This window comes from Astatotilapia calliptera, chromosome 7 (assembly GCF_964374335.1).
Source record: "Astatotilapia calliptera chromosome 7, fAstCal68.1, whole genome shotgun sequence".
In the NCBI taxonomy this organism is placed as follows: Eukaryota; Metazoa; Chordata; class Actinopteri; order Cichliformes; family Cichlidae; genus Astatotilapia; species Astatotilapia calliptera.
Window position 1 is genome coordinate 65,376,837 of NC_137428.1, and position 27,787 is coordinate 65,404,623.

General features: G+C 40.7%; 1 protein-coding gene across 1 annotated transcript; it reads left to right on the forward strand.

Moving 5' to 3' along the window:
- The first annotated feature begins 19 nt into the window (after positions 1-19).
- On the forward strand, positions 20-27,786 carry slc41a2a (solute carrier family 41 member 2a). The gene is made up of 11 exons (XM_026176544.2): positions 20-158; positions 1,002-1,420; positions 1,510-1,617; positions 12,505-12,576; positions 12,723-12,867; positions 18,043-18,189; positions 18,409-18,556; positions 18,788-18,867; positions 26,608-26,739; positions 26,818-26,966; positions 27,058-27,786. The coding sequence occupies exons 2-11, from the start codon at positions 1,070-1,072 to the stop codon at positions 27,232-27,234; spliced, it is 1,509 nt and encodes a 502-aa protein (XP_026032329.2). The 5' UTR covers positions 20-158; positions 1,002-1,069; the 3' UTR covers positions 27,235-27,786.
- Position 27,787: the final 1 nt, after the last annotated feature.

Below are 27,787 nucleotides of genomic sequence, written 5' to 3' on the forward strand. Positions count from 1 at the left end.
AGATAGGTGTGTGTGGTGATGGGTTGTTAGAATATTGCCACACTGGAGATTGAACACACCATTCAGACATTAACAGAAACCACAAGGAAGAGTCACGCTCAGCAGCAGTGTGCCAGAAGAGATGCCCTCCTGTTGTTCACTTATGGTGTAAGAAAAGGGTAAGGCACATTTTCATTGTTTTTTAACTTGGAAAAAAAGAGACTGGAGTGTCTTAGATTAAAACAAGAAATGTTTCATTATCAAGGGAGTTTGTTATCAGAGGTACTGGAGAGATGGCGAAACACCAGGAAAAAGTAAGCAGTGCAAAATTCTCAACGGAGTCCTTTTTTCTGTCCTTAACCAATTTGATGTTAATCTTCAAACCGGATACACTTTTTTAAGTGTATCTGGTGGGTTCAGCAATACAAGAGTCCGCATTGATAACCGTAAAAACTAAGAACAAAATTATTTATATTTGGATTAGTACTGTTAGATATTTGTATGTTTTTGATCATTTAAGGGTTTGTTAATTAGAACCTGCTTAAACTCTTATCTTAATAAAAGTATATCTTTGTTATTATATGTTGGATGTCTTGTGATTATAAGATACTGTATTTTTGTTATATTAACATTCCCAACTGAAAAGAAGAATAACAAAATAAAAAAACAAAACAAAAAAAAGGACGAATTCGATTCTGACATAGTCTGTAATTTTTTATTTTAGCTTGTGATAAAAAGTAGCTAAAAAGTAACACATTTTGTCCATTTCCCATCTTATAAACTGCCAACCTCAGTGGTTTAGTACCTGGTCATGTCTAAGGAATTTCAAATAAAGAGCACTGTCTCTGCAAGACAATGCAGCCTCAGTGATACTGATGTGAAACGGGCATGAAGAATGATAATTCAAGCAATCCTTGCAATCAGATGATTCTGAAACAGGCTTGTACAAGAAACCCTCTCTCTATCTCTATATGAAAGTTGCACACTTGGCAATGACACAAGTTTTTCTATTTCCTATTTAGATCAACTTTTTCTAATCATTGGCGTAGGAGCAGCTGGAGCAACATATCGCTGAACCAAAGTTTGCACCATGGTTGTCCAAGAGTCACAGGATACAAAACTGACCCACAGTGATTCTGTTTCCCCAAGCCAACAAAACAGATCCAACACATCTTTATCCCAGTTCTCTGGAAACTCACAGCATTTTACTTCTAATGAAAATATCTATTATGAGCCAGAGGAGTACACCGAGACAGATTTTTTGCTCCCAAATCAGCTTTATGGCAGGTCACGGCTCACCAGATCCCCTCAACCAAAAGATGCAAATGTCTCAGGTGCACCCGAAGAGTCCATCTGTTCCATGGTTGTGCAGATTCTGGTGCCATTTCTGTTGGCTGGGCTTGGAACAGTTTCTGCCGGGATACTGCTCGATATTGCTCAGGTCAGGAACAGAACACTGCAATGTTTAAAATTGTTTTCTTTACATAAATATTTTGCAATATGTATTTTATTTATATGTTTTTTGGGCAGAGCTGGGAGGTGTTCCAAGAAATCACAGAGATCTTAATTCTGGTCCCAGCTGTTTTAGGCATGAAGGGAAACTTGGAAATGACTCTGGCTTCAAGACTCTCGACTGCTGTGAGTGTGTAATTTTACATATTTTACTGAAAAACTACAAGCTTGAGTTTAAAAACATAAAGACAACCACTATTCATTCTATTAAATAAAGTTATGATTTAAAAAGTTAAAGATTAGTAAAAAAAAATGATACAATGGAAGGGTATACTGACAACAGCCAAATTCTCAATTATAATTCTCCCCCCCCCCCCCCCCCTTTTTTTTTATCATACATGTGGATCATACTGAGACAAATAAATTCCAACAATACTCCAAAAATGTTTATTTGACTGCACATTGTTTTTAGAAAATACCAGTTTCAATTGTTACCAAATTTATTTGCAACATTTTCCCTAACATCCACAATCTGCACTGTAACACTGGAGCACATTCATTTTTCAAATCACAAGAATCACATTTTTTCCCCTTTCTGTTACTAATATTACAGTAGCAGATATTTAAAACCCCCACCCCCTCAACCCATGCACGACCCTACCAGACTAGACATGTTTGCTAGTTCATGAGACACAAGTATCAGTGTCAACTGGTGGCAAAGGGAAATGCCATCGTGCCAGGATCAAGTATTGTCTTTTGTTCTATCTGCAGAAGGGGCCATAGCAACAACACATGGCTACATGTCTTTTTTTTTTGGGCTGAAAAGCCAGAGGATATGGGGGCATTAGTCCAAGATATTCATTACCCTGTGTTTCGGTGCCCTGGAGCGAGTGCATAATGCAAACACACACACACACACACACACACACACACACACACACACACACACACACACACACACACACACACACACACACACACACACACACACACACACACAGAGATTGGTTTTGGTGATTAAATTATCAGAATAATTTTCAACAGTTAAAAGTATGAACAGAAATAAACTTAAATAATAAAGTTATAAATAAGGAAAGTCAAGATCTTTTTTCACACAGTAGAACTTTCAAACACATTACTGCCAGTTAAGGGAATCCTATTCTGATCACTTTACCAAATCCATATAGGTTTTACCAAAATGCAACTCAATAAAGTCAGAACATAATGATGTCTTTGAAACACCACTGCTTAAGAGTAGTGTTTTATAATAGATAGTAAATAATTGATAGTAAACTGCTTCCTTTTCTTGCTATGTATACCTTAATATACATACAGGCAGCCTGGACTTATTTGGTAATTTTGGCTGTAAAAGGGTCAGAAATCATACTATAAGCGAATGCTTTTGCACCTTTCAGAATAACCTCCGCTTTCAATATCTGACAGTCATTTTACATTATTGTATTGTTATGACAATGGAACAGTTTAAAGTGGGAAAAAACACAAAATAGACTCAGTTTTTTCAGATTTATAGTTAAGTGGAAACTGATATTCAACATGAACAAATGTAACACAACATCAGCTTTAAATATGAACTATACTAAATATGTACAAAAACATTTTTTGAGCCTAAGACCACTCTGTTTTTTTAATATATTGTCCCTTTTATATTACAAAGTTCCAGGTGTTTTTAGGCATTGCCACTTCTCCACACCCGCATCTCTGCTTCATGCGTCATCAATTCTTACCTGTGATTGAACCGTCATGGCTCGTGCATTCTAATGATGCACATGTAATGTTTCATAAACCTCGTCTTCTCTTTCACTAACCATTTGAAATGTCTCCTAAGTCCCAACTGGTCGAAGAGTTACGGTAGTGCAAATCACCCATTGTAAAACCTAGCAGAGTTGACTTTTCAGTGTTCAGAGCAACGACTGTAGATTCTCCATTCACTTACTTCCTGTATTATTTTGTTAGTCCTCTGTATCTGGTGCCTTGTCCTTTGCTTTGCTTCTTTTGTTATCATCACACATAGTTTAAGGTGTGCTCTTTAATCCCAGCCTTTCTACTCTTCATAAATACCTCCTGTATCTATTTAAAGTTTCAGTTTGCATCTTCTCCTGTTGCCCTTCCCTGCAGAGATTAATGATGCCTCTCTTGGATGCATTGCCTCAATAAAGATTCCAGTCTCCATTTGACTCTGCAACTTGCATTTTATGACACACAAGAATGCAAAGAGATGCACAGGAAAGACGATCTGGAAAAACATATGTTGTTTAAAGGCTTAGTATGTATTTGAAAAACCAGACACTTAAGCTAGCTGGAGAGAAACTGTTGGATCTTGTATATAAACTTTATCAAACCTGTCACTTGTGGATTCATTTTTTTAAAGATCCAATTAAAAATCAAATCGCTCCAAAAGATCCTCTGGAAAAGAACAGAGTTTGTTGAACAGTCATATAAACAATAAAACAAAACTTTACAACAACAGAGAAGGAAAAGAACACAAAGCAAATGACAACCAATAACATAACATAACTTTCTGGGCATTATTCCCAGACCTTATAGGCCGTCTTCATTACTTTGACAGATTTATAGTCAGGGTCAGCTCGTAGGATCAGAAACAATGGCTGTTGTGCCAGTCTTACAGTTAAAAGTAATAAATCCTACTTGACATTTTTATGGCTTTTATGAAAATAAGTTATAGTGCAAAAAATTAACCACAAATCTTACTAATTAGGAATTTCTAAAACTTTGGACAATTTGTGTTGTCAAAGTAATCCATAACTAATAATAATCTCCATCTGGACCCCTTTTTTTTGTTTACAAACTATAAGTCATAAACCTGTCAAAATGCAGCAAAAAACTGTCAAAACTACCCATTAATTTGAATGATTAGATTGCAAGACAAAAGCCGTGCAACTTTTACTTCTAGAGTCCTTTTGCAGTAAATCAATAAGATCTAGTTTCATTTTTATGTTACAGAGTTTTTGGGGCAGTTGTCTTCTGTGTTTCTTCTTTCCGTGTGTCCGCTAGTTTGAAAGGCTTGGTCCGCCCTGCCCGTCACAGTTTGTAACTGGTGTCCCGAATCCAAAAAATGTTGAGCAATGAAACAAACCAACAGAAGCCCAGAAGAGTGCAATCAAACAATGAGTTTATTAAAACACACGCAGGAGAAGAAGTATGCAGCATCACATCAGCACACGACTCCTGCTAAGAATACACTTGAAAATGATTTTATAACATCAGGGTTAATGCCCCTTCTCACGTCGACTACAGATCAAATACATCGATTAGATTAAAAGGTACATCTTAGATGGCTAAAAACAGACACAGAAGTTCCTCTTTCTATAACACCTTCCATACACGGCAATGAGTTGCAAACCTAGATGGTCCCTGAGAGCTTGTCCTTTTCTTGACTTGTCTTCTGTCATCTGTTACTAAGCAAACTAAAATGCGGTTAGAAGCTAAATGAATTTCAGGCCTTTGGCCTGACAGGTTTCTGGATTATATGCGTGTCGTAAGCATGTACGCAATCCTTCTGTGCTCCAAGTCACCTACACAGTATGTGAAGACATAGCGCTTCACGAAGCTTAAAACCTTCTTTAATAGACTGAGCATCAACTCTGAATGAGCACAAACATGCAATGTGTATAAAATGATTATGGCTGCACCTGTAATAAAAAGGTTAATATGGTGGCAGTAGCTTTAATAAACATCTTTAATGCAATATCAATGCTGTAGGGTATATTATTAATGCAATGTTAATAATGCGGGTTATATTGTAGCAGTAAAATAATTTCTGTATCTCCACACTGGTCATGTGACTGGATGGCTATATCTGATTGGTGAAAGAGTTACAGGTAACTCCACTGGCGGGATGATCCATTATTAGTAGTTATCTAATGTGTGAAATGAATTATTTAAAAAAGTGTCAAATATCACTATACAGTTGTACAGTGAGATACAGAGCATCTCCAACTCAGTGCAAACATGTGTGGGTGGGCTGGGGGGTGCACAGTTCTGCAGCACTATATACATCTGAACAGTATTAACAGAAAAAGTATATAAAATGTACAAATATACAATCCAGAGTAAAAAAGTAAATATGTAAATAAATAGTGTTATGTATATACGATTCGGGTTATTGCACATAGAATTTGGTATTGCACGGTCGTGGTTTATAGAGGTAAATGGGAAAATTGGGGGTGGGACTGTGTTATTGGCGCATGTATGAGTTAAGGGTGGTTATGGCCTTTGGGAAGAATCTGTTCTTGAGGCTGTGGGTCTTTGTGCTGAGGCTAAAACCAGGCTGGGAACGGTTTTTGATGATGTGTGCTGCTCTGCTGAGGCAGCAGGAGAAATAAATGTCCATCAGGGAGGGGAAGAGGGCAGCCAATGATCTTCTGTGCTGCCTCGACTACACTCTGAAGCCTCGCTCTGTCTGCCTTAGTGCAGCTGCCATACCATACTGTGATTCAGTATGTTAGCAGGCTCTCAATGGACGAGCGGTAGAAGGTCAGCAGCAAGTTGGAGTCCAGCTTGTACTTCCTGAGGACCCTCAGGAAGTGCAGCCACTGTTTGGCCTTCTTGACTACTTCTTGACTACTGCTGAGATGTTGTCTGTCCAGGAGATGTCAGCGGAGATGAGGATGTATAGGGGGGTTGAGTCCGTGCTGTGCCTCCTGAAGTCGACAATGACCTCTTTGGTTTTCTTAGTGTTCAGTTCCAGGTTATTTTTGGGTGTAGAGAGAATACTGGAGGGGGCTCAGCACACAGCCCTGTGGGGACCCAGTGCTCAGTGTGCGAGTGGAGGAGAGATGAGGGCCGAGTCCGTTTGTAAGAAAGTCCTTTATCCAGGCACATGTGAGAGGGGAGAGGCCAAGAGTGACTAGGATGGGATGGCTGCCTGATCAGTGAGAGGTTCAAGATTCTGGTGAAAGTATGCAGGGTTTTTGATTTGGGAAAACCCAAATGCTTTTGTCCACAGTCACAGTTCCAATACAGAACTTGATATAGTCCAGTACTGATCCTGTGAAAGTTTCTAGGTCCTGGTGTTCTGATTCTAATCTGATTTTGTGAAGCAGTCCTGCTGTTTGGAGAGAGCATTTTCAGGCCAGCTTTTAACTGTGGTGGGCCTGGCACTGTGTTTGAGGGGGGTGTAGGCTGGGAAGAGCAGGAGGGAGAGGTGGTCGGACTGGCCAAGGTGGGGGAGGGGTATGACTCTGTTAAGGGTTCAAATATTGAGGAGGAGAGTAAAAACAACCATGGTCCAGAAGAGCTTGGTCAAACAATTGATTTTAATGACCACACGCAGCGTGGTGAGATGTACACTGCAAAACATCAGCTGTAGATCTCCACCCAAAAAGACACTTCAGATTGCTTTTGATTCATCAGGGTTAACGCCCCCTCATGCGTCATCAGATACAATACATACATACGTCAAATCAAAACCACAATGACTTTTAACACAGTTTGAAAAGAACATTGTCTCCGTCTCCACGGCAGGTGTCTTTCTGTCGCTGCCAGACACTCGCTTATCGTCTGAAACATCAGGCCCACATCCTGCAAGAAACTGTTCTTTTTTGCAGAGACAGTTTTGCAGTTGCAAGAAAAACATGATTAACCTCTCACCTATAACTAAATCTATCAACTGTGTGTGTGTGTGTGTGTGTATATGTCACGACCTCAGCTGCACTTTGTCTCACCTCTGCTCATAACCTTTCATCAGACAGAAGGCCAGCACGTACACAACTGAAACTATATGTGTAATATATTGAATAAATCTCATAAGCAAGAACCACTACTAGAAGCTTAATGGAGGAGCCTGGCTGTGGCCTGCTGGCTGATGGGGGAGCCTGGCTGTGGCCTGCTGGCTGATGGGGGAGCCTGGCTGGGCCTGCTGGCTGATGGGGGAGCCTGGCTGTGGCCTGCTGGCTGATGGGGGAGCCTGGCTGGGCCTGCTGGCTGATGGGGGAGCCTGGCTGTGGCCTGCTGGCTGATGGTGGAGCCTGGCTGTGGCCTGCTGGCTGATGGAGGAGCCTGGCTGTGGCCTGCTGGCTGATGGAGGAGCCTGGCTGTGGCCTGCTGGCTGATGGTGGAGCCTGGCTGTGGCCTGCTGGCTGATGGAGGAGCCTGGCTGGGCCTGCTGGCTGATGGTGGAGCCTGGTTGTGGTTGTTGGCAGGAAGCTCTCCACCCTGGAGGAGGTGATCTTTAATAAAATAATATAAAAGTATATTCTTATATAACTGCAAACCTGCAGTTTCCTGTCAAGACTTTTAGGCCCAGATTATATTCAAAGGTGAGCCTTTCATATAATGCAATGTAATCTGCCTATAAACATTTAAGATTATAAAAAGCATTCAAAAGCATTTAAGAATATAGATTCAACTCAACAGTTTAAGGTGGTTATAGCTGCACCTGTAATAAAGGCTAATTGGATACCAATATGTTTAAACATCTGAATACAATATCAATACTGTAAACTGTATTATTAATGCAATGGTAATCTGGACAATAGCAGTAAAATAATTTCTCTAATCCCTACAATATGCATGCTTGATGTTGGAGTAAATATGATCTAGGGTGTTCTCTCCCCTGGTGGGACATTTTACATGCTGATAGAACTTTGGGAGTACAGTCTTTATGTCGGCCTTATTAAAGTTACCTGCAAATATGTAAACACCTTCAGGGTGGACCTGCTGCTGTTTGTTAATGGTGTTCAGCAGGATAGACAGCGTTGTGTTTACACGTCGTGTCAGGTGGCATGTACACAGCGGTGATGATCACTACTGTTAGCCATCTTGGTAGAAAAAAAGGCCGGCATTTTACTGACATGTACTCGAGGTTCGGGGAGCAGTGACTGTTTATAATTGTCCCGTTGTTGCACCAGGCCTCATGCACCTAAATACAGAGTCCCCCTCCCTCTGCTCAAGCCCCCCTTTACTCAAGTAAAAGTAAAAAGTATGGTTCAATGGTCCTTTTAGAAGTATACTTTTTTCAAAAACTTACTCAAGTAAATGGAACAGAGTAAATGTACAGTGGGGCAAAAAAGTATTGTGCAAGTTCCCCCACTTAAAATGATGACAGAGGTCAGTACTTTGCACCAGAGGTACACTTCAACTGTGAGAGACAGAATGTGGAAAAAAATCCTTGAATCCACATGGTAGGATTTGTAAAGAATTTATTCGTAAATTCGGGTGGAAAATAAGTATTTGGTCACCTCAAACAAGGAAAATCTCTGGCTCTCACAGACCTGTAACGTCTTCTGTAAGAAGCTTTTCTGTCCCCCACTCGTTACCTGTATGAATGGCACCTGTTTGAACTCATCATCTGTATAAAAGACACCTGTCCACAGCCTCAAACAGTCAGACTCCAAACTCCGCCATGGCCAAGACCAAAGAGCTTTCGAAGGACACCAGGAAAAGTATTGTAGACCTGCACCAGACTGGGAAGAGTGAATCTACAATAGGCAAGCAGCTTGGTGTGAAAAAATCAACTGTGGGAGCAATCATCAGAAAATGGAAGACATACAAGACCACTGATAATCTCCCTCGATCTGGGGCTCCACGCAAGATCTCATCCCGTGGGGTCAAAATGATCATGAGAACGGTGAGCAAAGATCCCAGAACCACACGGGGGGACCTGGTGAATGACCTGCAGAGAGCTGGGACCAAAGTAACAAAGGTCACCATCAGTAACACACTACAACGGCAGGGAATCAAATCCCGCAGTGCCAGACGTGTTCGCTGCTGAAGCCAGTGCATGTCCAGGCCCGTCTGAAGTTTGCCAGAGAGCACATGGATGATACAGCAGAGGATTGGGAGAATGTCATGTGGTCAGATGAAACCAAAGTAGAACTTTTTGGTATAAACTCAACTCGTCGTGTTTGGAGGAAGAAGAATACTGAGTTGCATCCCAAGAACACCATACCTACTGTGAAGCATGGGGGTGGAAACATCATGCTATGGGGCTGTTTTTCTGCCAAGGGGACAGGACGACTGATCCGTGTTAAGGACAGAATGAATGGGGCCATGTATCGTGAGATTTTGAGCCAAAACCTCCTTCCATCAGTGAGAACTTTGAAGATGAAACGAGGCTGGGTCTTCCAACATGACAATGATCCAAAACACACCGCCCGGGCAACAAAGGAGTGGCTCCGTAAGAAGCATTTGAAAGTCCTGGAGTGGCCTAGCCAGTCTCCAGACCTCAACCCCATAGAAAATCTGTGGCGGGAGTTGAAAGTCCGTGTTGCTCGGCGACAGCCCCAAAACATCACTGCTCTCGAGAAGATCTGCATGGAGGAATGGGCCAAAATACCAGCTACTGTGTGTGCAAACCTGGTAAAGACCTATAGTAAACGTTTGACCTCTGTTATTGCCAACAAAGGTTATGTTACAAAGTATTGAGTTGTGTTGTGATATTTTGATACCACGGTAGCATTTACAGGATATTGCTTTGTAGTGAAAACTGTTACTCAATAAGGCCCATTTACTAGTTGTTTTTCTCTTTCTCTCTGACCCAAGAATTGATGTGTAAGAATCACAGGCTGGTACCCCAAGGTCGAAAATACCACAGAGACGAGACCACTTCCTTACTCCCATCCTCCCTTCTTTATCTCTTAGAAAAAGGCTCGTTAAAGGCCAGGTGGTTTGTTTCAGAATTCACTAATGAAAGAACTCTGTATTCTATGTCTAGGAGTGTATTTTGCTGGGATGATCATAAATTGTAGCTGAACTGATAAACTACACACAGGATACTTCTTTGCTCACAAGGCAGGAAGACGTTTCCTTATTTGGTCTGTACCGGTTTGAACTGAGAACTTGCTGACACACAAACCTTTTTTTCTCTATATAAGCTGTTGTATACTTAATAAACCTTTGAGTCGATTGGGAAGACAACCTAAAGCAGTCTCGGTTTTCTTGTTCTCCCAAGCTGCTCCCGAGCTCGTACTAACACGCTGAATGGCATACCTGAGTGTTGCTTTAAATAATTAGGAATCTTAGAAGGAAAGGACAGAACTCTGCTTATCGCTCGTGCCTTGGAGGGAAAACCGGGATGGACATTTTTTTCCTTCAAGTTGTATTTTTGTTATTGACCAAATACTTATTTTCCACCCTGATTTACGAATAAATTCTTTACAAATCCTACCATGTGGATTCATGGATTTTTTTTTTCACATTCTGTCTCTCACAGTTGAAGTGTACCTCTGGTGCAAATTACTGACCTCTGTCATCATTTTAGGTGGGGGAACTTGCACAATTGGTGGCTGACTAAATACTTTTTTGCCCCACTGTAGCTCGTTACTACCCAACTCTGGTCTTCTTACTGTTGCCTCACAGCAGGAAGGTCCTGGATTTGAATCCACTGGCCACCTGAGGCCCCACTGTCTGGAGTTTGCATGCTCTCCTCACGTTTTTGTAGGTTCTCTCCGGGTAACTCTTGCTTCCACCCCAAATATATGTATAGAATCAAATTAACTGGTCATTGTTAACTGGTCATAGTTGAGAGTGAGAATGTGTGCACGTATGATTGTCTGTTTCTGAATTAGCGCTGCAATAGACTGGTGATCTTGTCGGATCGTATGATAACATGATAACTGTTATCCAGCTAATGACGAGGAAATCCCGTTTTGTTAGAGTCTATTAAAATCAAATTTGCCTCAAAAGATCCTCTGGAAAAGAGCACAGTACTTTAAACGGAGTTTATTAAACACAGTCATATGAACAGCAGAACAGTACATCACAACACATAGCAAAGCAGCAAAGCAAACCCATGGGGTGTAGAGCCTTTAAGCACAAACAGCAGAGACATACAAGGTAACTGATGGAAAAAGCTTACCTGACTTTTTTATAGGAGTCCACAAACCATCATCCTGGTGCTGGGTAACTTTCCATTTCTTGTCTTTTTACTTATTTAGTTTTAAATTAAAACGATAGGTATTTTCCCAATTTTACAAACATCGATACTTTAACATATTAACTCCAGTTAATATGTTGATTTTACTCATTTTTGTTCTCTTTTTGATCTTCAGCACTTGTCTTATATAACTTCCTGGCACCCCTTCCCAGACCTTTTCATCCATCATTTTAATCAGTCCTTTTATGGCCAAAGTGAGTGAGAAATTCAGAAACAACAGGTGCAAGGACGGCTTCGCAGTAGAAACGATTAATCTGCCTGACAGTTTTGTCAGTTTTGCTGCCAAAAGTAAGCTATAAATTTTATTCATGACAGGTTTTTGACAACTTTGGACAGTGTAGGCTGTCAGAGGTGCATCTTCAGCAGGGCCAACTTCGATTAACCCTTTGTCTTGGCATGTCACCACAGGTCATAACACAATCACAAGTTACAAATTAATCTTAATTATGCTGTTAAATGCTTAACATGGTGTCAATAGAAAATTGTACTTAGTAGTCAGTATAATCTTTTAATAATATAAGTTTGCATATGATAGAATACTGCATGATGACCTCTTTATGACTCAGACTGTTGTTTTAATTCACTGTGACCCGTTATCATGCAGGGAAGGAACAGTACCTTCTAGATAAGAGCTTAACAAGCAGTTTCACTTTGTACCAGGTAGAGGAGCCTCTCCTGGCACACGCACACACACACATATACACATCCACATTCCAATGCAATAAACGAACGCACCTACTGTTGTATATAAATAAAGACCAGGGCAGTGGCAGAGTGCGAGTCCCGGAGCCCTCACTCTCGTGCTGCAAGTAAAACTGTGTGTCTCCACTCTCTGACTCTCAGCTGAAGAAGTGTATTTAGAATACATCTCTTGACACATGGTGAGTCCAATATATAAAAACGCTAGTGTAGGCATATAGTGTATGTCAGTATATATGATTATATAGTATATATGTTCAGTGTATACAAGTTTGTCCATGCTGTCCCCTACCCTTTGTCCTGTGATAGATGGGATAGGTTTCAGACCTCCTGCAACACTGAATTGGATAAACGAGAGAAGATAGATGGATAGTATCTCCATCAGCTAAATGGGTTTGTCATGTAATTAAATTGTAGAAGCACATTTTTTAAGGAGACAAAATGTTTGATGTTGTCAGGTGAATGCAGGAAAAATGGACTCTCCCAGAGAAAAGTGGATGCTGATTGCTGGAAACCTGGCACTCAAGCAGGTACATCATTTTCATTCAAAACGACAAGGAAATAAAAAACTGTGACAAAATATATGGATAAATTTCAATATATCTGCTTATCTGTGCAGTATGACATTTTGTCTGCCAGGAATGATATTTTCTCACTATTCTTTTCATTTAACAAGCTACAAGCTACAGTGCTGGGCCTGCTGGCTTCCCTAATGGCATCTCTGTTGGGCTGGATGGCAGAAGGACAGATGCCCTTTAATCATATAATGCTCCTATGCTCAACCAGTGTTTCTACTGCATTTGTGGCTTCACTGCTGCAAGGTAAATAATAACTTGCCATTACTACACTGTCCTTGACCTCTCTGTGACAAAGTGGTTAGGCATGAACTCATTTACCACTTGTCCCTTAACGATATTGAGAATTTATTCTTTGTTATTTTACAGTCAACCATAATAGTAGTTACATCCATTACATTCATGCATATGTTTTTTAAAGCAAATACTGTTAACCATCAGGTCATTTGAATTTTCTTCTGTTCACAGGCAAATGTCTGGTAAATTATATTTCTTTATGTTGCTTTGGTCACACTTACCATGTTTGTTCATTTATTCAGGTCCTATATCTAAACCAGGTGTGTGGGAAGGGCCGCCCCAGTACTTCCTGTTTATATAGGGTCATGAGGTCATTGATTGCAAATGAAGGATTTTTCATTTGCAATCAATGTTTTCCAGTCTGGTTTTCGCCCCTCCCATAGCACTGAAACAGCACTTATAAAAATAACCAATGATCTTCTTATAGCAGCTGACTCCGAAGTCCGAAGTCTTTATATTAAGGACCATCATCTTCTTTTCCACATGTGGGCCGCTTCACACTAGAGCGCGCGTTTGCTGTCACATTTTATTTGTAGTGTGAACAAGCAGACAAAAAAATCGGATTTGATCAAAAAAATCAGAATTGAGCATTAAGACGTTCTTTCCCAGCCTCACATGCTGCTTCCTGTCCGTCAGGAAGTCAGTAATCCACCCGCAGATAGGATCAGGCACATTCATCTGGGAAAGCTTGCCTTGGAGATGGTCTGGAAGGATGGTGTTGAAGGCGGAGCTGAAGTCCACAAACAGGATCCTGGCGTAGGTTCCTGGGGAGTCCAGATGCTGCAGGATGAAGTGCAGTTGATAGCATTGTCTACAGACCTGCTGGCTCTGTATGCAAACTGCAGGGGGTCCAGGAGGGGGGCCGTGAGGGTCTTGAGGTAGGAGAGAACCAGGCGCTCAAATGACTTCATGACCACAGATGTCAGAGCTACAGGTCTGTAATCATTTAGTCCAGTGATCCTTGGTTTCTTGGGGACAGGGATCATGGTAGAGGACTTGAAGCAGGCAGGCACATGACATGCCTGCAGCGAGGAGTTGAAAATGCCAGAGAACACTGGGGCCAGCTCGTTTGCACAGTGTCTGAGGGTGGCAGGAGACACACCGTCTGAGCCAGGAGCTTTTCGAGCATTCAGACTCTTGAACTGTTTCATCACATCTGCTTCATGAATATGAAGGGTTGTAGTGGGAGAAGGTGGTGTGAAATCCTCCTTGGTGTGGGGTGTGGAGGGGGGTGTTGTAGGTGAAGTGTTTGATGGTGGTGATGGCTCTATAGAGATTGACAGACCACGTGATTTTCGCGCATTGCATGCCAGGTACTAGTGGGAAACAATCAAAGCAATGCATCAAACGCAAGCATTTGCAGCACCGCAAAACGTTCATTCTCCGGTTCCAATACCTTTTTGCTTTTTCTTTGCCCCCCAAAAAAGGTATGTACAAAATGAAGGAGAACAATGCCGGTCCATACAAAGACAGACTTGATGAAAAGTCAAAGAAAAGATACGAGGAAAAAAATCAAAGGAGTGAAAGGGTCAGACCCTTAAGAGCAAACAGAGTGGACAAAAGACGTTCGCGCGCTGCCCAACTTTCACCACGCTCAGATTTATAATTATACGGTTCTTAGAGTGAGTGCATACACTCATGAAGTTTAGTAACTTCAGGTCACTGCAACAAGCCCAGGTACAGTTTACTGACGGATGGGTGCAGGACCTTGAAATGCATTGTGTAGAATGAAAGACCATTGTACGAACAAAGGTAAGTTTACCAGTCTCACAAATTGTCTTCATAAATACACATTCGTTAACCGTTTATTAATAGGACCTTTGAGGTTAACGGTAATTAATTAGTAGTGGAAATAATTTCTGGTACGCATTACAGAAATGTAGCAGTGACAATAATATTGTATGCTGTAATCGTACTGGGCAATTAGTGACACAAAACAACTGTTTTATCCTGTGAATAAAAGTATATGTTTTTCTCAATGTACCATAATAACAGAAGCGAAACGCAATATTGTGTCAGGACAATTCACTATTTAAGCACAATAAACAAAGGAGCATAGCGCGACAATTTCTGTTCAGCGCCAGACTTGCTTGTAACCTATATCACCAATTATGTTATGAAAAATGACGTATTAACTACAACAGAAGACTGACCTTTGTGGGAATGCTTGGAGCAGACTAACCTGTGAGTTGGAGTGTTCTGGGACGTTATATTTGGTCTTCGAATGGCTGCAATCCAGGCCATCCGTCGCGTCTTTGTTACTTCGGAAACATGGCTTGAACAATTTCTCTTCAACGACGTAATCCGATAACAACCGATCTCTTTACCCGTCGGCTTCCCGTGGCTGTCATGCGACCGGCTATTGCAGTTAATAATACAACAGCTTCTTGCCATTTTTTGTGTTTCTTTTTATCGCTGTGTAATTGATTTCAATTGAAAGCCTGCATGCGCTAGTACCGCTTGCCACGCGTTCCCAGAATCCTTTGCGGTTTTACCCCTGAATGACGTCACATTTTCAATCTCTATGGAGACGGGAGAGGTCGGGGAATGAATGTCCAAAGTGTCTCTATTGTTGGGGCCGTTGGAGGTGTGAAGGCTGCCTGATGGCTCGTCAAAACGGCAGTAAAAGTCGTTAAGGGTGTTGGCCAAGAGCAAGTCAGCAGTGGAGTGGGGGGTTTTACGCTTGTAGTTGGTGATATTCCTAAAACTTTTCCACACAGAGGCCGAGTCATTCTCTGAGATCTGCTGCTGCATCTTCTCGGAGTGCTGATGTTTAGCAACGTCCACTTCTTTAGTGAACCTGTACTTGGCCTCTCTATAGCAGTCCCTGTCTCCACTTCTGAGCGCCTTTCTCTTTTCCAGCCACAGCTTTTTGAGTTTAGGAGTAAACCAGGGTTTGTCATTGTTATAACTCACCCTAGTGCGTGATAGCACAATGCTGTCCTCACAGAAGTGGATATAGGAGGTGACACTGTCCGTAAACTCATCCAAGCTGTTAGAAGCAGCCTTCATTGTGTCCCAGTCTGTAGACTCCAAACACGTGTGAAGCTCCTCCACAGCCTCGTTGCTCCACAGTTTTTTAGTCCTCACGACAGGTTTGGTTCAGGTTCAGTTACAACAGTCTTTTGTCTTAGTTGGACTGTTACAAGTCTTACACGCACATGTCTGTTTGAGACTATCACGTGTTAATGGGACTATGCATATTCATGTAATCACAATAAAAGGAGTGCCACCTGTAGTCTGGCCGAGGTCAACAACGTTCAAGTGGAAGGAACAGCGCTTGGCTTTAGTCGGCCTCCCTCGCGAGTGATCACACAACGAGCTTTGTCTTGTGTCTTGTTTTGCTGCTGCAGTTGGTTGTCTAATTGTTCCAGCAGGGTTTGTACTTAGATAAACCCAACAATATAATTTCATATCATGGTCTAAAGAGCTTGAAAAAAAAAAGCATCTGGATTTCTTGACTTTCTTGAAGATGTTTCACCGCTTATCCCAGAAGCTTCTGCAGTTCTAAGAGCAATTGGTGTAGAGCCCAAGATTTTTAAGACGCATTGGGAGTATCCCTAATAGGGCCGTGGACCCCCTATTGATCCTCTGCCTAATCACACGAGCCAAGGGGTGAAAACAAGAATAGGTCTCCAAAGGTTGATTCTGTTCATCTGGACGTAGCGTTTTCAGTGAGAGTAACATAAGTTACAACATATGTTAACCTATCTTAAGTTAACATATGTTAACATATGTTATGTTCAGGAGGATTGCCAGGATTTATACATCAGGGAAACAAAACAACCTCTGGAGAAGCGGATGGCACAACACGGAAGAGCTACCTCGTCAGGCCAGGACTCTGCAGTCTATTTAGAATAGAATAGAATAGAATTCAACTTTATTGTCATTGCACATGCACAGGTACAGGGCAACGAAATGCAGTTTGCATCCATCCAGAAGTGCTTTAGTGATATAGATATATTACAATATATATTAGCAATAATATAGATATGTAAGTATATTACAGAAATGGGTCTATTACACCTACAGGCCAGTGGACACTCTTTCAATGATGAGGATGTAACATCCTGGACAGGGAGGTTTGAGCGCCGAGTCCAGGAGGCCATTTACGTGAAAAGGTAAAGACCATCTCTGAATCGAGGAGGGGGCCTAAGGGTACATCTTTCGCCATCTTACAATGCTGTGATTGCATCCATTCCCCAACTCTCTGTGAATGGTACTCATGGCCATTGATCAGTGGTTGTTGATCAATGGTCATGAGAATTTGCATAATTATGATGAAGGAACCGACCTCCCAGCCCATTGTTCCTTCAGTGGGCTGGTTTCAGTCATTATGCAAATGTACTGTTTATAAGATTGGGGAAACCTGCAGTCAGCTGAAACTGAGGAAGTCACTTGGATGAGTGACGAAATCTTTCTGCCACTGAAAACCCTACGTCTGTTCAAAGATGCCTTAACACCCACTCACGTCTTGGGCTATTCGACCTCAGTAAATCACATGATAGGGTGGGGCTAGATCTCACAATGGGTTCACACATAAAACTTGTCTGATTGTGACCCACTCCCATTTTCACACCTTGGCTCGTGTGATTAGGCAGGGGATCAATAGGGGGTCCACGACCCTCTTATTAACATTCCCAATAGGGCTTAAAAATGTAGGACTCTCCACCAATTGCTCTTAGAACTAAAGAAGCTTCTCGGATGAGATGTCGCGTTTTTTTTTAGCTCCGTAGACTATGATGACGTGGATTACTGAGGACCTTCACAGACATCATTTCATATCATCTTTATTGCTCTGTAGCTACAATGCACACAGTACATATTCACAGCTACTGATGTCTAATGTCTAAAATAATTCAATTACTACTATTATTTATTGGGCGTAGTGTTCTAGCAGTGACCTGAATACTACAAAATGATAAATTTTTTTCCTAATTTTCCCCATTAAAATGTGTTTTTGGTTACAACTGAATGAACTCTGGCCCTTGCTTTCCATTCATTCTTGACTCTATATTACTTTATTCTATTAAAGCTGAAATATTTGAATGAAAATCTTTTAAGGTCAAATGCTCAAGCAGAATGAGCACTGAACACTTTTAGCTTGTCTTTAACTTCTTCAAGGTATCGTTATGGTGGGAGTGATCATTGGCTCCAAGCGGATAGGAATCAACCCTGACAATGTGGCCACACCGATAGCAGCCAGCTTTGGAGATCTCATCACTCTTGCCTTGTTGGCATGCTTCAGTCAGTGGTTCTACTCCTTTATAGGTGAGAGATAAGGGCCATAACATGGTCTGGTTTGAATGTACAAACAGTGAAGAGTAATGCTGTATATTTGGTGCAAGTGCTAGAAGTCATGTATTTTTTACTTTTGGCCAACAAATGACACCAGTTCACCCAAGTCCACCAAGATCACAGCCTTTACTTTTTCAACTAAATCCTGATAGAAAATAAAAGGCAAAATAATCTCTTTTTTCTTTTTGACAGAACTTTATCCATATGTGTTGTATCTGGTAAATCTATTGTTTTTATGCCTGATTCCTGCCTGGGTGGCTGCCTCATCCAAACATCCAGCCAGTGAAATCTTGCTGCACACAGGCTGGGAACCCATCATTATAGCAATGCTCATCAGCAGGTACTCTCTGCTGCTTTCACATGTTCAGATTTCCTGATGGTGTTCTCTAGTGTGAATTTTTAAATAAAGCAAACAAACAGTAAGTCATCATATGGATAATTTCTATAATAACAATTTGATCATTTGATACCATTAACTCGTTTGCTTTATGTTAGAAAAAGATAATAGAAAAATATTATGAATACCCTCACATACCTCTTACTGGTATTATTTTGATTGTCTTTCTTCTAGTATTGGAGGAGTTATTCTGGACAAGACTGTATTAGATCCAAACTTGGCAGGGATTATAGTTTATGCCCCTGTCATAAATGGTGAGTTGTTCTCTTTATTTGTGTTCTTGTATTTGAGATCATAACAACATATTGATGTAATGTATGGACAATTCTACATTTTGTACATAATTTGGTAATGCTCGCATAATCATAATTTCTATTCTTAGCGAACATGTGAAAAAAATAATCCTGCTGTAAGACCGGTCCTTGAGAAATAATGGGGTAGGGTCAGAAAGTTATGTATCATAAGTTGAAGATGAAAAGAAAGAACAAAGAATGAAAGGGTACCCAATGCTGATCCTATATAAGAGGAAGGTCGATATACCCCAGACTGCTGCCTTTTTCCTGTCTGTCCTTTGGTATGTCTTTGCCAGATGTGCTTTAAGGCTGTACACCCCAAGGTTGCTTCACTTTAGTTTGCTTTGCTTGCTTTCTACGTGTTATTTTTGCTGCAAAATGTACTGTTCTGCTGTTCATATGACAATGTTTAATAAACTCTGTTCTAAGAATTCTACTCTTTTCCAAAAGATCTTTATGAGTGATTTGATATTAATTGGATCTGAAAAGCTGGACCACCACAGCTTTGTGTCAAAATTTGCAACTTGAGGTGATTTAGTGAGCTGAAGCCAGGCCCTAAAAATTTATTATGAGGAAGTTAAAATGTCAGCCAAGATAGATAAGTTAATATGCATTGCTGTATATTCTTCAGCAGTGTTCCTTTTACTCTCCGAGGACAGTTTTGTGCTGGTTCGCCCAGGATGTTTGCGTATGCATCCGTATTACCTGGAACTCAAACCTCTTCCAGTGAAAGAAGTATTATATTTCTGCTTGTAAAATAATATGACCAGTAATATGAGTTGAAAAATCATTTGTGGTTCTGTATTGCTGATAGATAGCAACAAGCCAATCTTTGCATATATTCCCGTTCTTTGTACGCTATTTCTTCCTTTTGTTTGTATGTAGTTTTTTTTAATTGCTAGTTTTTATAGTTCTTTTTGTTACTATTTTTGTGTCTTGTTAAAAGGCCACTTTTATCCCTTTCCATTAGTTGATAGAGTCACTAAAAGACATTTTTACAATAGCAAATAAGTAAAGTAAAGTTGCGCCACAGGCCGGTCTATGTCCGACCATATTTTCACGGACTGGCCTTTAAGGTGTCGCGCACTAATACAAAAAAATACAAACAAAACCAGTATCGGTATCAAAAAAAGAGATGTATTCATACCACATGGGAAAAGACCCAGGGAAACCAAGTTAACGATAAAAACAATTACAAAATAACGATAAAAAATGATAAAGTGGTCCCCAGGGGTTGGGGACTGCTGGATTAGGGAAAATCCAAAATAAGTTCTGTCATGGTCCTGGGTCGGTGACCCAGCGCTTTTAGTTTGTTATCATTTTCTAGATGATGATTGTTTAAGTTCTGTGTTATTTTCGATCTGCCTCTGAGTCTGCGTCTGTATCTGTCTGTCTATGGTGTCTCCCCATCTGTTTGTGAATCTGTCTGTTTAGTTCAATGTCTTGTCTGGTTCCATGTATCTGAGTTTCCTGTTTTATTGTGAAGGTCCGTGTCGTATGTGAGTGTGATCAGTTTACGTTTCCCCTGTCCCGTCAGCCCAGATTCCTCCCAGCTGTGTTGCCCTCCTGTCTCTCATCCCCTGATTACTGGTGTGTGTATTTAAGCCCTGTGTGTTCTCCTGCCTGTTGCCGGTTCGTCTGTGTAACTCCGCGTCAGTCTGTGTTCCTCGGTGTCCTGCTCGTCTCTCTGCCTCTCTTCTCTTTTTTGTTTCATCTCAGGTTTGTCATTTAGCTTTCCCAGTTCAGGTCTTTAGTTTTGTCTTCCCTCTTGCCTGTTTTGCCTTCTCACCACTGTGTAAATAAACTCACCGGCATCTCATCCACTGCCTGCATCTTGGGTCCTTCTTCTAACTCCACACGGCTCGCCTCGGCAGCCGTGACAAGTTCAAACCTGTGCACCTAATTCTTGTTTTTAAATACGTTACAGATGTATGGTGTAAAATCATACCACCCTGGAAAAAGAGAGTTGAAAGACCCCCAATGAATGTATGTAAACTTCCAACTACAACTGTAGGTTTAGTCTAGACAATTAACAACGTGACCTGGAATTTAACCAAAGCTCTTGGCTCAAGCTATTGGTTAAGTCAAATCCTGCAAAGGGATCCAAATGTTTAAACTGCATGCAACTTGCACCTTTAAACAAAATGATCAAAATCTATAAAATGTTGGGTAAACCATGTCTCACATGACCAGCTGACAGCCATTCCCTGTAAGATTAAGATACTTTATATGTCATTATTGAAAGACACAACAACAACAACTCTATCAACCAATCGCAGTGGATAAGATAAGATAACCTTTATTAGTCCCACACGTGGGAAATTTGTTTTGTCACAGCAGGAAGTGGACAGTGCAAAAGTTATGAGGCAAAAATTAGAATACAATAAGAATAAATACAGTACACAACTGTACAGAATAGAATAAAATAAAATACTATATACAGTAGAATAAAATAAAATAAATATACAATAAGATAAAAATAGAATACAAATACAAATACTATATACAACTGAGTAAAAATACAATGATGACAGAAAGGATTATTGCACTTAGTATTATTGCATATGTATGGATGTGTGTGCTTGATCAGTTAAAGTCTTTATTATGGAGTCTGACAGCAGTGGGGAGGAAAGACCTGCGAAATCTCTCCGTCCCACACCGTGGGTGCCGCAGTCTCCCACTGAAGGAGCTGCTCAGTGCTGTCACAGTCTGCTGCATGGGGTGGGAGATGTTGTCCATCAGGGATGACAGCTTAGCCGCCGTTCTCCTGTCACTCACCACCTCCACTGGGTCCAGAGGGCATCCTAGAACAGAGCTGTAGCATTTAAAAAAGATGCAAAAACTTAGAGTTTACTCGGGTCCCAGTGATGAAACTATCTTGCGAACACACGTCACTGTCTACACAGACGCTCTGACTGTTAAATTTCAAAAGGACTCCACACTCACAGCTGGGACTTTATCTTGTCGCCACAGTTTAAGGCCTATTAAAGATCTGAAAGTGTGACGACCTGGATAAGAATCTGATAATCAGAGAGCGATCTGGGGAAGACTTCTCTCCTTTAGCTGTAATTTGCACAGTCAATCCTACAACTGGGATCTTTTATCTTAAAAGCAATTTGCTTTTCAAAACATGAATACATGAATATGCATAGTCCTTACTTGTTGTAGGCAACAAGTCTTTGACACCAAAAATATGTGAAGTTCTTTAGAATTCTGTGCAAGGGCTTTTCCACTTTTACATGCATAATCACCCTGATTCTTTTCATATTTCTTTGCTTCTTTGTTTATTCATTTGTTTCTTTCTTTTAAGTTTTGTTAGGTTTGCTCCTCCATAGATTTAGGGAACACTATTAGAAAACACTTGTATTTCCATTGGCATGAAGTTTATTTATTTTTTATCTTATTCATAAGTATTTATGATGAAGCACAGTGCAGTGTTCTACTTGTAGATAAGGGGCTTAACTTAATGGAAGATTGAAATCATTTTATGACCACACAGTCCTGTATTCACTAAACTGAATAAAAAAAAAAGCTAATTTAATCATGAAAATAATTTACTGAAATACAATTTTAATAATGTGTTGAGAAAATAAACAAAAGGAACTCCTGGACCAAAAAGCTGTACCAAACAGACTTGAACAAAATCAATATGCGGACCAGCAACATCAACAGCTCCACGGCTTCTACCAAGGTTGCCCAATCTGTGATTTCCTTGCCCTGACAGATGTTCAGAAAATCTGATACTTTACATCTTGATGCATTCTCAATCACCCAGGTAAGTAAATACGTGTCTCTGTGGCTTTTAAAACCCAAAACACACTGTGCCAAAAATCGGTCCACCCCAAGGATCAGGTCCGCTGACACAAACAGAGGAGCATAGTGTGCGCTGTTAAGTGCCAGGAGGATTGCCAGGATTTATATATCAGAGAAATAAAACAACCTCTGGAGAAGCGGATGGCACAAAACAGAAGAGCTACCTCGTCAGGCCAGGACTCTGCAGTCTATTTACACCTACAGGCCAGTGGACACTCTTTCAATGATGAGGATGTACACATCGTGCACAGGGAGGTTTGAGCGCCGAGTCCAGGAGGCCATTTACGTGAAAAGGGAAAGACCATTTCTGAATCGAGGAGGGGGCCTAAGGGTACATCTTTCGCCATCTTACAATGCTGTGATTGCAGCCATTCCCCAACTCTCTGTGAATGGTACTCATGGCCATTGATCAGTGGTTGTTGATCAATGGTCATGAGAATTTGCATAATTATGATGAAGGAACTGACCTCCCAGCCCATTGTTCCTTCAGTGGTGCAATGTACTGTTTATAAGGTTGGGGAAACCTGCAGTCAGCTGAGACTGAAGAAGTCACTTGGATGAGTGACAAAATCTTTCTCCCACTGAAAACGCTACGTCCAGATGAACAGAATCAACCTATGGAGCAGATACTTCACTGTTCTCTTCCTATTTCTTATCTCTAATGTATCTCCAATGTGGCTCTTGCGCTGATAAACCTTTTATGAGGCCACATGGCCTTGTGTATCGCAACCATTCAGCCCATCCTTCTGCCATGAAAAACACCTTGAGCAGCATGGGTACAATCCATTTCCCAAGCTACATGTGGAGTCTAAGTACAACATCAACACCCACACAGAGTCTTCGTCTTAGATAGATACAGATCACTCAAGCTCAAAAAGTTCTCAAAACATTCTGTGTTGTGAGACAAATACATGTGATGTAAAATAAATGATCTATTAGTACCATATATGTGATATTCCAGTGCTTTAGAATTTTTTTAACAAGTTAACTGTCCTTTGGTCAAATTGAGTTGTACACATGTATTTTAATACACACAGTAACTGAAAATAGTGGAGTAAATAATTATGGTACTTTTCACACATAATATTTCTCATTCAATGAAACACTAGTCAAAATATTAATGAGGATTTTTACTTCCCACTTTCCCTTCAGCAAAGTAGCATTTTGTGTTTTTCTCTTAGGAAGCTTATGGTGGAAATGCTATTTTTTCCTTTTGTTTGTGTCACATTTTATGGTATTTGTAGCTCTGAAACATGACCAGAAGTCTGATTTTGGGACAGTACAATTCTTAGAAACACATATAAAAATACAACTAATCCATTAGTCACAGTACAGAAACGAGCACTGCGTATTATTCACAAGGCTGGTTATCTAGATCATACTCACAAACTCTTTCTTCAGGCAAAGTCAGGATCTGGTTAATTACAATACATCTATAATCTTATACAAAGCCTTTAATAAACTTCTACCTACAAATTTACAAATTATATTTGAAATTCGAGAAAGGGTTTATAATGTGAGAGGCTTCGGGGAATTCAAATTACCCAGAACTCGAACAACCCGTAAAGGTTTTTGTGTGTCTGTATGTGGTGTGAAAATCTGGAATAGTCTGAGTTTACAACTGAAACAATGCAAAAACATTCATAGATTTAAATTCCTCTACAAACAGTTGGTCTGGTCACAGTATACTCAATGATGGTTTAGTGTGCTCTGTAATGTCTGTTCTCTTACCATTGCTGGTATGGATTCCAAAAAAAAAAAAAAAAAAGTGTGCGTATGTATGTACATATATATAGTTGGTGGAGTTTGGGACGGAGTTTGTATATCCGGCCATACAAACTCCGTCCCAAACTCCACCAACTGGGACTTAACTCCTCTCTGTGCAACTGGATTGTGGACTTCCTCACTAACCGTAGACAGAGTGTCAGAGTGGGTAAGAACACCTCTTCCACCCTTGTGGTCAACACCGGTGCCCCTCAGGGGTGTGTTCTGAGCCCTCTGCTATACACTCTCTTCACCCATGACTGTATTTCCTCCTGCGCGTCCAATCTCATTGTTAAGTTTGCAGATGACACTACAGTGCTCGGACTTATATCCAACAACGATGAGACAAACTATAGGACAGAGGTGCAACAACTAGAGTCATGGTGCCACGACAATAACTTGGTCTTAAACACCAAAAAGACCAAGGAGATCATTGTAGATTTCCGGAAGAGGGGTCATAACAACCATCTGCCTCTCTTCATTGGCAGTGAGGCGGTGGAGAGGGTGAGCAGTTTTAAATTCTTGGGGGTAACTGTGACCGAGGACCTGTCCTGGGGCAACCATATCACCTCAGTTGCACGGAAGGCCCAACAGCGCCTCTACTACCTGAGGAGACTGCGGAGCGCACACATTCCCAGATCTCTGATGTTGAACTTCTACAACTGTGCCATCAGCAGCGTTCTGACGTATGGATTTCTAGTGTGGTTCCCCAGCTGCACCAAGGCCGATCAGCAAGCACTCCAGCGGGTGGTGAAAGAAGCTGGCAGAATTATTGGAACAAGTCTGCCAGAGATCAGTAATATCTTCCCCACTCGCTGTCTGAGGAGGGTGCACAGTATCCTGCGGGACCAACATCACCCTGCGTGCCACCTTTTCCATCTGCTGCCCTCAGGGAGAAGGTACAGGTCTATACAGGCCAGAACATCCAGACTGGCCAACAGCCTGTATCCACAGGCTGTGAGGCTCCTGAACTCTCTGCCCCCCTCTCACGGACAATAACCATATCCAACTTCTTAATAGCAATGAACTGGTCTGCATTGGTGCATCATATCTTTATTCTCTTCCCCCTCCTGCCCCCCCCCCCTCTTTCGTAAATAGATAACTATCATATCTGATATCATATCTCACAGTACAATAATATTGAATGGGTTGCATTGTTGTATTTTGTCATGTTTCTCAGGTCTTTGTCTGAATTTCTACGAACATTATTGCTAAGGATTGTCTCATTGCATTGGAGTCACACTGGGTTAAATATGTACACTTGGGTTTTAAGGGGTATTTATTATTTTCTTCTTTTTTTGGGTTGTATGGAAGCCCCAAACGCAATTTCATTGTTCTTGACAATGACAATAAATAAATACTACTACTACATGTGTGTGTAGATATATATGTATGTATGTATGTATGTGTGTTTGTCACTATGTAATTATTATTGCCTGTTACCTGTGGTAACGCAATTTATAATTATTATATATTCTGTATTTAGTTATGATGGTTCTAATTGTTGTTTGCGAGCTGCCGTTGAGATGCTTGCATGTGCCCGCGGCTGTTGATGGTTTGTTTGGTTGTAACGATGGGCGTAGTTGTGGGAAGCTTATTGTTTTTGTTGATGAGTGAGTATAGGGGTGGGATTTAATAAGTTTTCTTCGTCCCACTCCTTTTCAGGTAATTTTTGTTTTTTGTTTTGTGCACTTTATGTTCAATATATGTATTTTGTTGTGCCTGAAATGAATTTAAAAAAAGTTTTTGACTCTCATGCTAATTGTGGCACAGTTTCAGAATCAGAATCAGAATCAGAATGGGTTTATTGCCAGATGTTGAGGTTTACAACATTAGGAAATTGCCTTTCCCTTGTTTTGTCACAGCACACAATATAAGATAAGATAAGATGACCTTTATTAGTCCCACAGGTGGGAAATTTGTTTGTTACAGCAAAAGTGCAACGTTATGTATATAAAAAAAAAAAAAAATATATATATATATATATTTATTTTTATTTTTTTCCTGACAGTGCATACATACATTAGGTTGGTCACCAGTTGAATGTTCTCCTTTTTTGTTCATATTCTTTATTCTTTACTTGCACAAAAGCTGGCTTAAATGCTCCTTTTCTTTTCTCATGAGGTGTTGGCGGAAATCTCGTTTCCATACAATCTAGTCGTATTTCAACTCATCTGCATTTGAAATACTCACCGGGGCAGTTGCCTGAGGGTCGACAGAGCTGTTCCAACCCTTGGCACACATTCTTTGGTTCAGGTAAAAATCAAATTTGAAACAATTTACATAATAAACACAGTTTGCCAACACAATCTGACGTTCACCTTTGTTGGGCAGGAGCAAACCATCGATCTGCTAAGATTCTGCTTCTCCTGGTGATCCCTGGTCAGTTGATCTTCTTACATGTTATTCACCTGATCAAAGGAGGCCACACTTTGCCAAGTCCTCTCTTCACCATCGCCTTCTTGTTTGCATCTTTGATTCAGGTAAGTCAAATGTGCACTGACAGGCTATTTCTCTTTGCATAGAGCAACTTAGTCTGCTGTGATCTTATGTCTCATTCTTTGTTTTTTTTAGGTGTTAATTCTGCTCTGCATGGCTGACTGTTTGGTTCACTGTTTGTGGAGGAGGGGTAAAGACCCCGACAGTTACTCAATACCTTACCTCACAGCCCTTGGAGATCTTCTAGGGACTGCTCTACTTTCAATTGCTTTTCTCATGCTGTGGTGCATTGGTGATCCAGGCAGTGTGTAGATTCAAAATGAGAAAACAAAACCCTTATAGTGCTTATTATTTTAAAAGGCAAAATGCAAGTAATACTGAAGATTTGCAACACACAAATGTGCCTTCACCTTTATGAACAAGTAACACAGTTTTCTGCCTTAAGGTGTTTATTTAAAACACAAGAAACACACCTACAGGACACATACAAATACTCTTAATTTTTGCACATTTCACATCTTTGTGTCTGTCTAATCCACTGCAAACCATCATGTACTTACAAAGTCAGGACGTCACGAAAACAGACAAACCATGACAGCGAGAGTGCAATTTTTTTCATCTTGTGCTTCACTGTGTGTGTGTGTGTGTGTGTGTGTGTGTGTGTGTGTGTGTGTGTGTGTGTTGTCACAATATGTTTTTTTTCCCCCTGTAATTTCTCTTAGTACAGAAATGAAAGTGCAATGAAACATTATGTGGAGGCCTATTCAGATGTATTGCATTTTAAATCTTTTTTTATAATGTTGCAAATTTGTATTCAGTGTATTTTGCTATGTCTGAAAAAGTACATTAAGTGGTAGAAACCAGC